The 12,939-nt window shown below is 37.7% G+C and overlaps 1 protein-coding gene across 1 annotated transcript in view; it reads left to right on the top strand.

Moving 5' to 3' along the window:
* Nucleotides 1-8,205, top strand: part of DPP10 (dipeptidyl peptidase like 10) — a gene marked incomplete at its 5' end in the record, with an annotated part of 220,898 nt that extends 212,693 nt beyond the window's left edge. Inside the window, 5 exons of the mRNA XM_082055996.1 lie at nt 2,059-2,158; nt 2,705-2,763; nt 2,852-2,924; nt 4,539-4,612; nt 5,931-8,205. Of these exons, the coding sequence (XP_081912122.1) occupies nt 2,059-2,158; nt 2,705-2,763; nt 2,852-2,924; nt 4,539-4,612; nt 5,931-6,068 (444 nt within the window). The 3' untranslated portion in view covers nt 6,069-8,205. The remainder of the gene's footprint in view (nt 1-2,058; nt 2,159-2,704; nt 2,764-2,851; nt 2,925-4,538; nt 4,613-5,930) is intronic.
* Nucleotides 8,206-12,939: the final 4,734 nt, after the last annotated feature.

Here is a 12,939-nt window from a genome sequence, read left to right as displayed (position 1 = left end):
ACAAAAGTCTATTTAACAGTTTCCTAGAGTTAATTGTATTTGCCTCCACTTTGCTTATTTTAGAGTCAATTTAAAATCTCTTTAAAACTCATTTCCTTTCTACTATGTACAACAATTTGATAGGAAGATTTTTTTTTTCTATGCATTAATTTGGCTTAGTCATAGAAATAGGATGTGCACTCTGCTTGAAAATAAGATGGTTTTGGAATTGCTTAATGCTGGTCTCATAAAGTTGGGCTCATGCGTAGTCTCATGTAGGTTTTAGAACTACACGGAAATACATCTCTTGTCACAATCAGCAATGTGAACTAGGCACAAGAGTAAGAAGACTGACCAGAAGGGCGGAGTGTGGAAAATCTCTGCTTCTAACTGCCAGGCAATCTCCCAGTGCCCCCTCGCTCACCTCTGGGAGGGTACAAGCCCAAGCAATGCGCGATCCAAGGGCCTTTTGAAACTGTTAGACAGCAAATTGTGTTTTCATGTAGTTTGTGGGGTTTTTTTCGTGGAAGTAGAAAGAGAGCTTGAAAATAAGTTGCAACTTTACAGCCAACCGCCTTCCTGAAAATACGGCAATTAGGTTGTAACCACCAGAAATCCGAACAACGAGTGAGGCACCATGTATCCTTGCATCAGAACATACGAACGCTCTTCTGCATTGTCATTGTGAAGTGTTTCTAAAAATGTGATCTCGCTTGGTAATGTTTTTGTCCTGGAAAGCCTGGCTGGAAGCGAGGGCACGAGCACAAAGGAAAGAATTTCCCAGGAGAACTAAACAAGCTCTTAATGAATACAAGGCATAAATAATAAATAACCTTGCAATAGCCATCCCAGGATTAAAATTGTGCTGCGAAGCTACTGTGAAAGATACAAACAGAATATTAAAACCAAAAGTAGAGACCCAGAGGCAGAGGAAAGTTGCTATTCTCTTAAACTCTTTGAGTTATACAAGTTATTGGTGCCCACTCCAAAATTCTTTCTTAGGCAAAATCTCTTCCTGTGCATGGACAATTCTGGGCAGCTCTTGGCCTTCTGGGATGGAATTTCTATGGGAAAGAGATGACTCAGTTCCTCACACTACCTTGAAAATCCAGCTCTTATTCTGTGTTTCCTTCAGTGTGTCTGTTCGCATTTACTATAGGTTGAATCTGAAGAGCACTCCTCTTTGCTTATTTTTCTTAACTAAGGTTAAAGGATTTTCAAATATTCCTGTTCTTCCATAGAAACCATCTATTCATTAAATATTTAGACATGAAGAACAGGAGCAGGCAAGATTCAAAAAAGTCCATGAGAAAACTCTATGACCATTTGACGCACATTGTTCTTTTGGGGGGTTGGTTGGTGGTATACATTTTTCTTTTCCCTGTCATGGGATAACTTCTTCCTTAAGGGTGTTGTGCCAAACAAAATACAACAACAAAAATAATACAGAGCATAATATAGAGCAATGTGGCTGCATGCAGCTTTTAGTTCTGCAAAACAGTGCAGGATCTGTACCTCTTTGTGGGATATCTGACAGTGCTGTAGCAGAAACCTCATTAATAGCAATAGGATTAAATCTGTGAAGGTTCAAGTGTCAGGGAATGACAAACTGAAATTGGGTCACAGGTTTCCCCCATTCTTGTACTCTCTGTCCTGTCAGCAAAATGCTTAGTGTGGCTTGGTAACTAGCAAATATCTACATTTAATATATTAAAAACTGAGTACAAATCTTCCTGTCTAGGCTATGTTCCCCAAAGCCTTTCCTTTGGTTGAAGTTTGTTTTTTCTGTAATTTTCAAATCTTTTACTACCTATAGGCTAGTATTTCATGGTAGAGTAATGGAGCTTAAGCCGAAGTATACTTGTTAATATTAACTGCATAGTTTAAAGACCATGACCAGGTCAAACTGTATCTTTATTCACTCTTAAGTGTAGGTTTACATTTCCTTTAGAAGCAATTCTTGCAGATATTAATCCATACTGTAAAATTACACCATTGGATTAGCACAATGGCCTTTAACTTTGTTGTTGCTAAAGACAAATGAACCAATAAATATCTACATATCATTTCTGTTGTTAGGGATACGGTGGCTACATTACATCAATGGTCCTGAAATCCAGTGAACGGCCTTTCAAATGTGGAGCTGTGGTGGCACCAATTACAGATATGAAGTGGTATGGTGAGTATTCCCTTCCCTTCACCTGTGTGATAGTCTATTAAAAATATATTGTTATTCATGGACCTGCTACTCATTTTAACTAAGGACAGACAAGGTAGCCATAGGTTTCACCTCACTGTCTCATTCTCTTCTTTAAATGCTAATGCTGGGAAAGTTTACCAAAATGTGCAACAGATATATTATTATTAACACCACTGATATTTGCGAAGGAGTGTTATTTCCCATTTCCCACTGAAATTCAATCAGGTACCCCATTTCCTAAGAATCCTTCGGGTATATCAGCCTGAATCAAGACTTAAAATAGGAATGAATTTAAGGTTAACAGTGAATTTCTTCCAATGTCAACCATGTCATCATTCAGTCAGAGTATTTGATTCTGTATGGGTATTTACTGGGCACAGGCTATCAGACCAGGTTACTTCAATGAGCTGGCGTTTTTGTGTTTGTTTTTTTTCCTAACCATTTTAAAATAATAATAAATAATAAGCTGATGATTTTTAAAACAAATTTTGACGAAGTCACAAGTTTTTGCTTTTACTTTCACAGCATCAGCTTTTTCAGAAAGATACCTTGGTATTCCATCAAAAGAGGAACATACCTATCAGGTAAGTTACTATAAACAAGTAACTTAATATGGCAGTTTTACTCTTAAAATGCAATTCAGTTACACCTTTGTGTGTGTTTGTTTATTAGGTGTCCAGCGTACTACACAATCTTCATGGTTTAAAAGAAGCGAATTTGCTAATAGTTCATGGGACAGCTGATAGTAAGTATTTACAGACACAATTACATTTGGAGACAGAGTTTTTAAATAGCCAGGCATTCAGAGACAGGTTAGGCACGCACCTAGCAAGTATATTTTTTGTTTTATTATCCCTCTGATAGGACTTTTTATTTTATTTCAATTGCCACTTCTAACTGTAAACTGATGACACTTTGCTGAATATTTGTACCTGTATGTTCTAATTTGTTTAAATCTTGTGGACCACCGTCTTGCTAGTGAAAGTTATTATATGAATTATTAATAGAACAACATACATTTTTCATGGTATTTTAAATTCATAGAGATTCTGCAATTGAAGAAAGAATTATCAGTATAGTTGGTGAAGTACAGCACAAAACGGGAAGTTAAACTTTCCAGCGAATTAATTAAAAGGTAGTGCCAAAGCACCTGAAGCTGAAGCTATGGGGAGCCTTTTAATAGCACCAATACTTTCAGCAGTAGTTTAAGACAGAGAATGAGTAAAACAAAGTTCTGATACTTTAAATTGAATCATAAGATGTGTCAATCAAAAGATAATTTGCAATTACAAATTTAAATTTAACTGCAGTATGCTTTTCTGAACTTTCTTAACTGGTGTAGGTCTAAAGAACGAGCTTTGATGCAGGCACAAATTACAGTGCTGCAACAAACTCTTCTGTACAGATTGACATGCCTACTTTTTTCCCTGGCATTTTCCTAGTGAATGTGGGATAACACAGAGTTTCTTACTCCTCAGTCTGGAGGGATGAGTCCCTCGCACTGACAAAGGCTGAGGTTAGGGTGCCTACATGCGCAACCGCACAGTGAGGATGGCGCCCACCAGCCTGTCACCCCGGTATAACTTCTCAAACCCGTGTTATGGATCCCAAGTGCAATCCCAACGTCCAGCGTTTCTTCCCAGAGCAGGGGAGAGAGGGGCAGAGGAGATATACTGGGTGACTGAGTAGGCATGAGGGTCTCAGACTCTGCTGATTGTAAAAGGCAGCAGCAATTTCTAGCCCTCTGAACTCGGCGCTGAAGGGAATTGGGACTCTGATAGATGTCTGAGCAATACAGGGTGTTCAGCACTAGGGCTCTGATTGCCTGCTGCCCTTGCTTAATATCACATCTAGTGACACTGCCCAGCCCTTTTGCAGCCTCTGCAGAGTTAGGACATGGTAATAAAGTTGCCTGTTTTTACCACACAAGATTAAGTTACTGATATGTTACAGAAAGCCCATTACTTAAAGAAGTATGGGCTGCAATAACCCTGTGGAAGCAATAGAAAATCCAATGTACTTTCCTTTAACACAATTATAAACTGTCATGATGTTCAAACAGAATGGTTTTACACACCTCTGAACTATTGCAGTGTGTGTAAATCAAGGGTAGAGAGAGGAGCCCTCACCAAATGCCCAGAAAGCTTGGATTCCTTGGGGCTTCCAGCTCCTGCTCCGAAACCTCCACTGTTACTCCCTGTGTCACTGTTTGTGGTGGGGCTTCTGACCAGAACCAGTCAGCTGCAGATTCAGTAATTACAAAGGTTGAAAATATTTTCAGTCGAAGCTGTTTTAACAGATAAGTATTTTATATTAGCGTAGGTTTTTCTAATAACATCTAAATGTTGTTGTCTTGCAGCTAAAGTCCACTTTCAGCATTCAGCAGAACTAATTAAACATCTAATAAAAGATGGAGTTAATTACACTATGCAGGTATGTGCTGCTGTGACATGTCCTATAAATACAGTTTAACATTTAACCTCATATTGCTATTTCTTTTCTGAGAAGGACCCTCCCTATGACAACACACCAATATTACCACAATTTGCAGTTAGAATTCTGTTTAATCTTATTTTTCTTACTGTTAGAATTGATGTCAAGAACTATATCTTGTTCTTCTGGGCTCTTTCTTCTCTCTCTCCTCTTCCTCTTTTTTCCACCTCTTTATCCTACAACACTAGACAAAGTGCTTTAGAGTCCACATACACTCTTTGTAATATGGGGATATCACTCCTTTAGTCCCTTTTTACCTAAAAAATACTGGGTCACATGAAAGTAATTTCCCCTTATTTTCAACATGATTTTGGGTAACTCCTCCAAGTATCTCTGATGTTACACATTGCCAACCTCGACCTTACTGAACCTTAAGTGAACCTGTAGTTTTCACTGAAGCGTATGAGCTCACGTCAGGGAGGGGGTGTTGACAATGGTGTCATCATCACTTGTTAATGGAAAAGGACTATCAGTATAAAATCTGAGCAGGGTAGGATCTGTTCCAGCTGTCCCTGCGGTCCCAGCTAGAGGTGATGTGAAGGCCTACGGAGAGAGGAAGATGCAGGAATGACAGAGGTGGCTCAGAAGAACCCAATAGAACTGTTCTCAACCTTGTGATAACCTGAGTTTGAGGAAGCAGCTGAAGCTTTTTGCCTCAGACCACCACAAGTCTCTCATCCTAAATCCTGTGGCCTGAATTTCTTCATTCAGCCTGCATATTTTTGTTCAGCCTCACTTAGGAGAAATTACCAGTGGAATTTGAATTAAGAGATAAAAATGCCCACATCTACCCTAGGAGAGAAAGATGATGGGCTTTAGATAAGATAGGAAAAAAGCTAAAATACAAATAAAAAGGTTCTTCACTGAATACTTAGAAGCTGGGATATTGAGAGGTCCCTAAAAGCATAAGGTAATTAATTCTTATTGACATTAATGGGATTTGGATACCTCGACACTATTGAAAATGCCAGCTATTGTGCCAGTTACGAGCACAATGGCTGAGAATATACATTTTTTTCACTTCTGCAGATCCTGCTCCAGTGGTGGCTTTATTTAAGGTCAAATTTCAAGAGAATGAGTTTTACTTTGGGTTTTATTAGCTTTTCTTGATGCCATAAAACTAATGTTATCATCCTGTTGTCATCTAAAACATTTTGAAGATCAGAGAGAGAAGATTAGACCCCTAAATATTTGAAAAGCCTTTAAAAAAGCCATTTACTTCTCTTTTTTTTTTCTTTTTTCCCTTCTCCTCTGCTAGATCTACCCGGATGAAGGTCATAACATTGCTTCTGAGAAAAGCAAATATCACCTTTACAGCACAATCCTTGGGTTTTTTAGTGCTTGTTTAAAGGAGGAGACACCAATTTTACCACAGGAACCTGAAGAGGACGAATAAGGAAGCCTATTTGTGTAGTACTGAAGGGGACTTACTTTGTGGCTCAATAAAACCTTAAATAAAAGTGACTGTAAGATTGCAGATTCTGCAGAAGCTCAAGGGCAGCTAAAGGATATCACACTGGAACAGCACATTTACAGACAATGAGCTAATAAACTGGAATTCGACTGCAAAGTCCAAACATATTACCAAGGGACAAAACCTTTACCTTTGTGGAAGGTCAACAGTTGGTTACAGCTTCCTGGAAGAAATTAGTTTTGCATAAGTGTAGAGTTAGTGCATGTTTGTTATGTTAAGCCTCACTGTTGGTTCTGTACGTGGTTGCTCGTTTTTTAATTTAAATGCACATCTTTATTCATCTTTGCATAATGCACAACATATCATAAGTATTATGGCCACTAATATTTTAAAAGGTGAGCTGCAACCTAACACTTCAATGTTACAATAAGTGCAATTCTTTTGCTGTCTATTATTACACATAAGAAACCACAGAGATAATAAAGGGCACGATATTTTCTCTAGTTTCTGCTCCAAGGGGATATATTGTCTAGTGCATCATATATCATTGATATTGAAAATTATTCTTTTCCCAATTTCAGCATTTACTATTATTACTGCACCTACTAGTAACCAATAAGGGACTTTTTGGTAGTGTACTCTTGGTCTTTATGTATATACCCAGGACTCCCTAAGCAGAAAGTCTTTATGAGCTTGAGGAATTTTTTTGAGATGTAATTAGCAGCTGTATTTAAAACAATATCTGCAATTGAAATCTTTCCCCAGTACAAAAATGTATCTATCATTTCCTTAAAATATGTTTGGGTTGTGTTTTGGTATTGTTTTTAGTAGTTAATAGTTTGCTGGTTACACTCTAATTTTAGAATATGCTACTTTGTCACATGTAAATTAGATACATAAATATTAAATTATAGTTTCAGATAAAGAAAGTTTATTAACAATGTATAATATCACTGAGTAATACTTTACTCGTCAAATGAAGACATATTTTGTATAGCGTATCTTCCTTTTCTTCCACCTGGTCTCAGATGTAATTCTAATGTTCATCAAGGTGGCCACGTATCTGGAACACTCCATTAGTTTTTATTCCAGGGATGCTCATTAAGTCTCTTGTAACAGGATTTAGATTCAACACCATTACAAAGAAATGAAATGTTTTTCATTCAAAGCAAAGGAAGCTCCTGACAAGTTAAATTTTATTATTCATTCAGAGGGCGAGCCCCTCATAGATCTGTTTATTTGCCAAGGTGAATTACAGCTATTGAAATTGAAACTATGAAATAAACAAGGCAGCCAGTTTGGGTTTGCAGAATATTAACTCTGATCTCTGAAATCAAGTGCAATGTTGGCTTAATTTAAGGTATCTTCCTGAAGGTATGTGAAAACTCTTGACAGATGCTGTGCCACTAACATGAGAATAGCTGTCGTTTTTGCTTTCTGGATATATTCCAAATATCTACCTACCCAATCAAGGTTTCATTTCTTGCAAGATTAAAAAGAAAGTAATTTTTTGAAGGTAACTCACACTACTTAAGATGCAAAGTTCTGCATATTTTATGAAGAATGGGAATTGTTTTTAATGTAATCAAAAAATCACCTGAAGCTTTTTACTCATTACTTTCTTCTGGAATATTTTCTTTCATGGTTAGCATTTTTTTATGATGCAAATAATTAATTTGTCTGAAAGGTGTGGTTTTATGGAACACTGGAAAGTCTCTGTCTTTTAATGTTTACTATTTATCTTGTTTTATTAGCAATGTTTAACTATTTTTCAATTAGTTTAATACAGTTTTAATGTGCAATGATATCTTGTCTGGTTCCCAGTGTCACCACAAAGGATTGCTTTGCTTTGTGGTATTTATAGTACATATGTAGTACGTATGTATAGCATAGGTATGGTGTGTATATATATATATGGAGGCTACTATGTGCACTAGGATAAGACCATACCAAAAAAAAAAAAAACAAGTAAGAAGAATTCAAACCAAGTTTTGCAAATCCTGTTTTCTATAGAGGAGCAACATTTTAAAGTCTTCTGCTGGCTGGGACTTCTAGATTGTGATTTTATAAATTATACCACTTACTTAATAAAGCTCACCTGACACAATACCGATGCTTTTCCTAACCACACACAGTAGTTTAAGTCCTAATCCAGTTTAAGTCAATGAGTTTTTCCCAAACTTGAGCCAAATGCACATGAGGCATCCACAACCCATGTGCACACATTGAGCACACTGCTGCCTGAAAAGGGTCGTTATCTGTTTGCATTGGATGTTTCTCTGTTAGGTAGCCATTTTTACTGTATTTTACATACATAGCCTTGAGTTACCTGCACAAGACAACAAGGCTCATGTCTCAGCAATAGAATTATGCATGTGCTCAGGAAATACGTTGTCTCAGACGTGTGGAACACACATCCTGTCTCCTTCTTTCCCCATAGCTCTGTTTCTGGGGCCCATTCCCCATTCTTTCTATCCCAGCATCTGGCCTTTAGTTTTGATCAGTTTACGTAACTATGAAGGTGGCATTGAGGACATGGCTTCTGTAAGAATGCTTTTGCCAGGACTGGTGTGTTTAAAATGTGTGTTAGCTGAAATGGGGCTTATGTGTCTTGAAATGTGGTATGCTTTTAATGTTTTTAATATTTCTCACAATGTCCTACAAATACAGGTATTTTTCTATAAACGCCTATATGAGGTTAAACATCAGACCCAGATTAATTGGTATTACTGAAAGTTTTATGCATTAGTTAAATTCTGACATTGCAAAAGTATTTGCAGATGCAGCCTCTGATTGTAGTTAGACTAAAGGATTTGGTTCAAGGGCAGATCCAGAGTGATCTCTACTATTCCTAGCCGGTTCAACTATTTCTTTCACTTCCAGCATAACTATTGTTGCCCATCAGAATCTACATACATAACTAATGACAATCAGTCATTAATTAGTCTGTGATTTAGAGTATTGGTCAAGAATGAGAACACATTGCGCAGAAATGGCATGAAAAGGATAATTTTTTTTATAGCTTATCCATTGTTAAGCGCTGTGATGCCATTTTAGGTGTGAAAAATTGCTGTTTGATTCAGCTGTCCTTAAAATGTGATAGTTACTAGGCTAGATCTATTAATTTGTGGAAAGCTGGGGAATCAGCTTATCCATTTACTGCTTGCTAGAGCTTATCGCTACCTTCTTGATTTCCACTCTCTTTTTCTGCTATTAGGACATGCAAAATCTATGAAACCTGTAGGTCATATTGAAATTTCAATTATATTGCAAAATTGGGAGTAACTGCCTGTCAATTGGAATATTTTTTCCAGATTGTTGAGTACAAAGAAAGTCTGGTTATTTTTAAATTCTTCTTTTTTTAAATATTTTTGCAGCAAGGACAGAATTATTTATGATGTGGTTTGATCAGCATCTGCTATGATTTGCTGTAACCAACTGCTCCTTGTCCCAATGTTTTTGGCATATGTAGATCTACCCGTGTCTGAAAATGAAGATGATTGCTTCTGTTCTCTCAGCTCTGGCACTTACTTTGAGTTTGGAGTCAGGTTAATTTAGTTGAGAAATTGTGCCTTTTAAGACAGAAGAGCTTGTAATTTGATCTGAAGCCAAAGATTCTCCATGGAAACTTGGGAGTGTTAAGTGTTGTCTCCTTTAATAAAATGCAGAGGATACAAGGTGTGACCTTTGCAGGTTTATTAGATGTTACTGAAGAAACTGAAGCCAGAGAAAAGACTGTCCCAAAGAGACTGAATCCCAGTTTCTTTTGCACAGCCTAAAACCACATAGGTGAGGTGCAGTGGTCCTAGCACTTTATATTTACTTCAGGTAACTCCTGCTGTCAAGTCAGTTGCCTCTGGGGAAGGAAGAACCTCACCAGTATTGATTACTGGTATATCTTCTTCAAAACATCTTTCAGTACCTCTTTTTCCTTTGAACGATTTCAAGAGTTCTTCAGAGGATGGCGAGCTCGTGGGATGTGGCTAAGAAGAGTCACAACTTCCAAGGTGCGTGGAGTTTTGAAAAGAAAATAAAGGATTTATTTACGTTTCTTTCTGTTGCATTTCATACGTGAAAGTTGAGGAGAAGCGTGCCTTCAAGATGGATGACAAGTATTGGTAATTCACTCACCAGGGAGTAACACAACAAGCATCCCACAAACCCAGTACCAAAATTTTGCAGTGGTAAGGAAAACAAATGTCTGCTTTCTGATGCCTGAAAATTACAGTGCTGTCAGATAAATTTGATCAGGTATTTGGGTAGAATTAGGGAAATTAAACCACCTGAGTATGTGCAGTCCAAAGTTTCCATTGAACTTAGGACTAGACTTCTTGCCTGTATAATTAGTTTAGAAATCCAATATCCTACTTTTATATAAGTCTAACTCAACAACAACAAAATTGATTTAATAATGGCTCTACCCCATGAGGACAGATGATATGCACAATTCTTTTTAATTAAAATATCCCATAAAGTGCTAGCAGTCCATTTTTAGACTTTGTGACCAAAGAAAAAATAAAAGCTGCTGATTGATAAAACCAGCAGAGGGAATTTAATTGGTAGGAAGATACTCAGGAAATATTTCCGCAAGGAAAGTGATTAGAAAAATGCTTTCTGCTAAAATGTATTTGGTGTCAGAACCAAGCTCAGGGCACAGCTGTCAGGGTGCATAATATGTAGGATCTGTTCTTGAGAAGGTTTTCACCACCATTAGGAGAGAGATGTGAAAGAAAGGTGTTGTGAAAAGACAAAGAGATGTTCCATTGCAGTATGTTTCTCTATTCAGAGCTTTAGCTCTAAACTAAAGTGGTTTAGCGTGTGCCACAAAAACTGGTAACCTTAGAGACAAATGCAGCAAATGCTTGATTTGATCAACTTTATGGCATGGGAGTCCAAGCATTCTGTTGTTTTCACAAAAGAATTATGAATTACATGGTTTCTTATAGATTTTTAGACCTGTGTTTAGGTTTAATTTGTATCCTGCATTTCAGATAGTCATTATAAGAAAAGAATTGCTAAATATAATTCCACATTTGAAATAAGCAGTTAAAGTGAAATCTTTTGTTTTGCAAAAAAGTGCAAATTGTTACATTTAAAGCTATTTACATTGTTGATTTAACTGTTCTTCCTTTTCGGTTTTACTAGACACTACATTTGTTAGGCTGATGGGTTGTTTTGTTTTTTAATTGGGATAGAAATTGTACTGAACTTGGACAGGGGAGTTTATGTGTTTTTGTAAGAATTGCTTGTGGAAATACAGTGAATCTGAATAGCAGTGAAATATTTGAAGGAGGTTTTACAGAACATCATATGAAAAATATACATTATCCTAAGAAGCTGAGGACCATAAATGAAGGAACAAGTACAATCATTTGGCAGTGTAATCAGAATTAAGCAAGATAAAAGAAAAGGCAGTGTGGAAAACTGATTTAGGCAGAACTTTCATGTTTGAGAGGAGTACTGTGGCGAGTGTATCGAATTTTATAGCTTTGCTTTATCCTACATTTTTGGGTTCAAGAATGTGTAACTGAGTTGGAGCTGAAAGCAAGGTTGTGGTCAGATTTTTCTAGCAAGGACCCGAGCAACTATCAGTACATTTTCTTCATTGAAAAAAGTCAAAATTAGAGCTTATCAATAACAAGTTGGAAGAGCAGGAGCCTCAGGCAGTTGTGGCAAGCAGCACGGTGCTTCGTGAACCGGCCTCAGCCCAGCAGGAAAACAGAGCAAGGTGTGATTTACCCTGAGTGAAGAAACAAACATGGTTCATAAACAGCATTCTAATAAGACTCATCTCTGTGTTAGTATGATGTAATGAGAACAGAATGAGAAGATTTAATTCTTTTGACATGCTAATTAGTATTCATTAATTATAGTGGAGACCAAACTTGTGAGGCAGAGCACAGAATGCATCTGGTGCGATGTAGTTGCACAACATGACATCTGATGTCACCATGTCAGGGTCTTCTCTTAGTGGTTGATTCACTTTCCCATGGCACTAGAGAAGAAAGTGTTGAAGAGCATCCATGGGGGAGCAGCACCCCAAAGGCCTCCCTGGGCAAGTAGGGAGAGAACGGGAGCTATGTGGTTGAAAAGAGTCATCTCCTCTGCTTGACTTTGGGGAAGAGGGGAACTTTCAAAGGAGGGGTTTGGAGTGATAGTTGAGGTTGAAGAAAGCTGGTTCTCAGATCTGTCGTGTCCCTACAGGACTGTTCTGGAGAGGTTGGGTGATGAAATTCTGCTCTTCAAAGGGAGAATGGAGAGAGTGGAGTTTCCTCAAGTGAGCCTGGGGATGTGCTTGTGTTTGGGAAGCAGATGGTGGTGCTTGGTTGCGGGAGAGGTCAGCCCCTCTGTCACTGTGTGCTCAGCAGGGAAAGAAACCTTGGTGGAAACCACACAGGACCACGCTTCTCTGCCCTGTGTTGTGAACCAGCGGGAAGCAAAGCGCTGTGTGGGAGTTACTGCTTATCTAGTCATGGGTCAGTTATGATTTCTTCCTTATTCTTAATACTATTTTATGTTTTCAATAATGATGTGTTTGCTGTGAGTGTCTAAGACGCATCACAACTTCACATATATCAAACTAGTGTTACATTTTAACTGGATCAATGTGTGTGTGTGTGAGAAAGCAAGTAGTAGCAATTTAAAATGCAATAGGTGGGGTGGTGAAACTCTACAAATGCACCCCACAGAAATCTGTGTAAAGCAGAAGAACTGGATGTCCGATACCCAGTACAGGAATAAATAGGGCTGATCAGAGGAGAAACCTTAGGAATTTCCTGTGAAGTAAGTTTTGAATTTTCCTTTTATTCCAAAAAGGGCAAAACTGAAGGAGATAATAAATAAACTCAGGAAA

The sequence above is a fragment of the Streptopelia decaocto genome (genome assembly GCF_964273445.1).
Source record: "Streptopelia decaocto genome assembly, chromosome: 6".
NCBI classification, from domain to species: Eukaryota; Metazoa; Chordata; class Aves; order Columbiformes; family Columbidae; genus Streptopelia; species Streptopelia decaocto.
The sequence above is the reverse complement of the archived record's forward strand: the minus strand, read 5'-3'. Positions and strand labels throughout refer to the sequence as shown.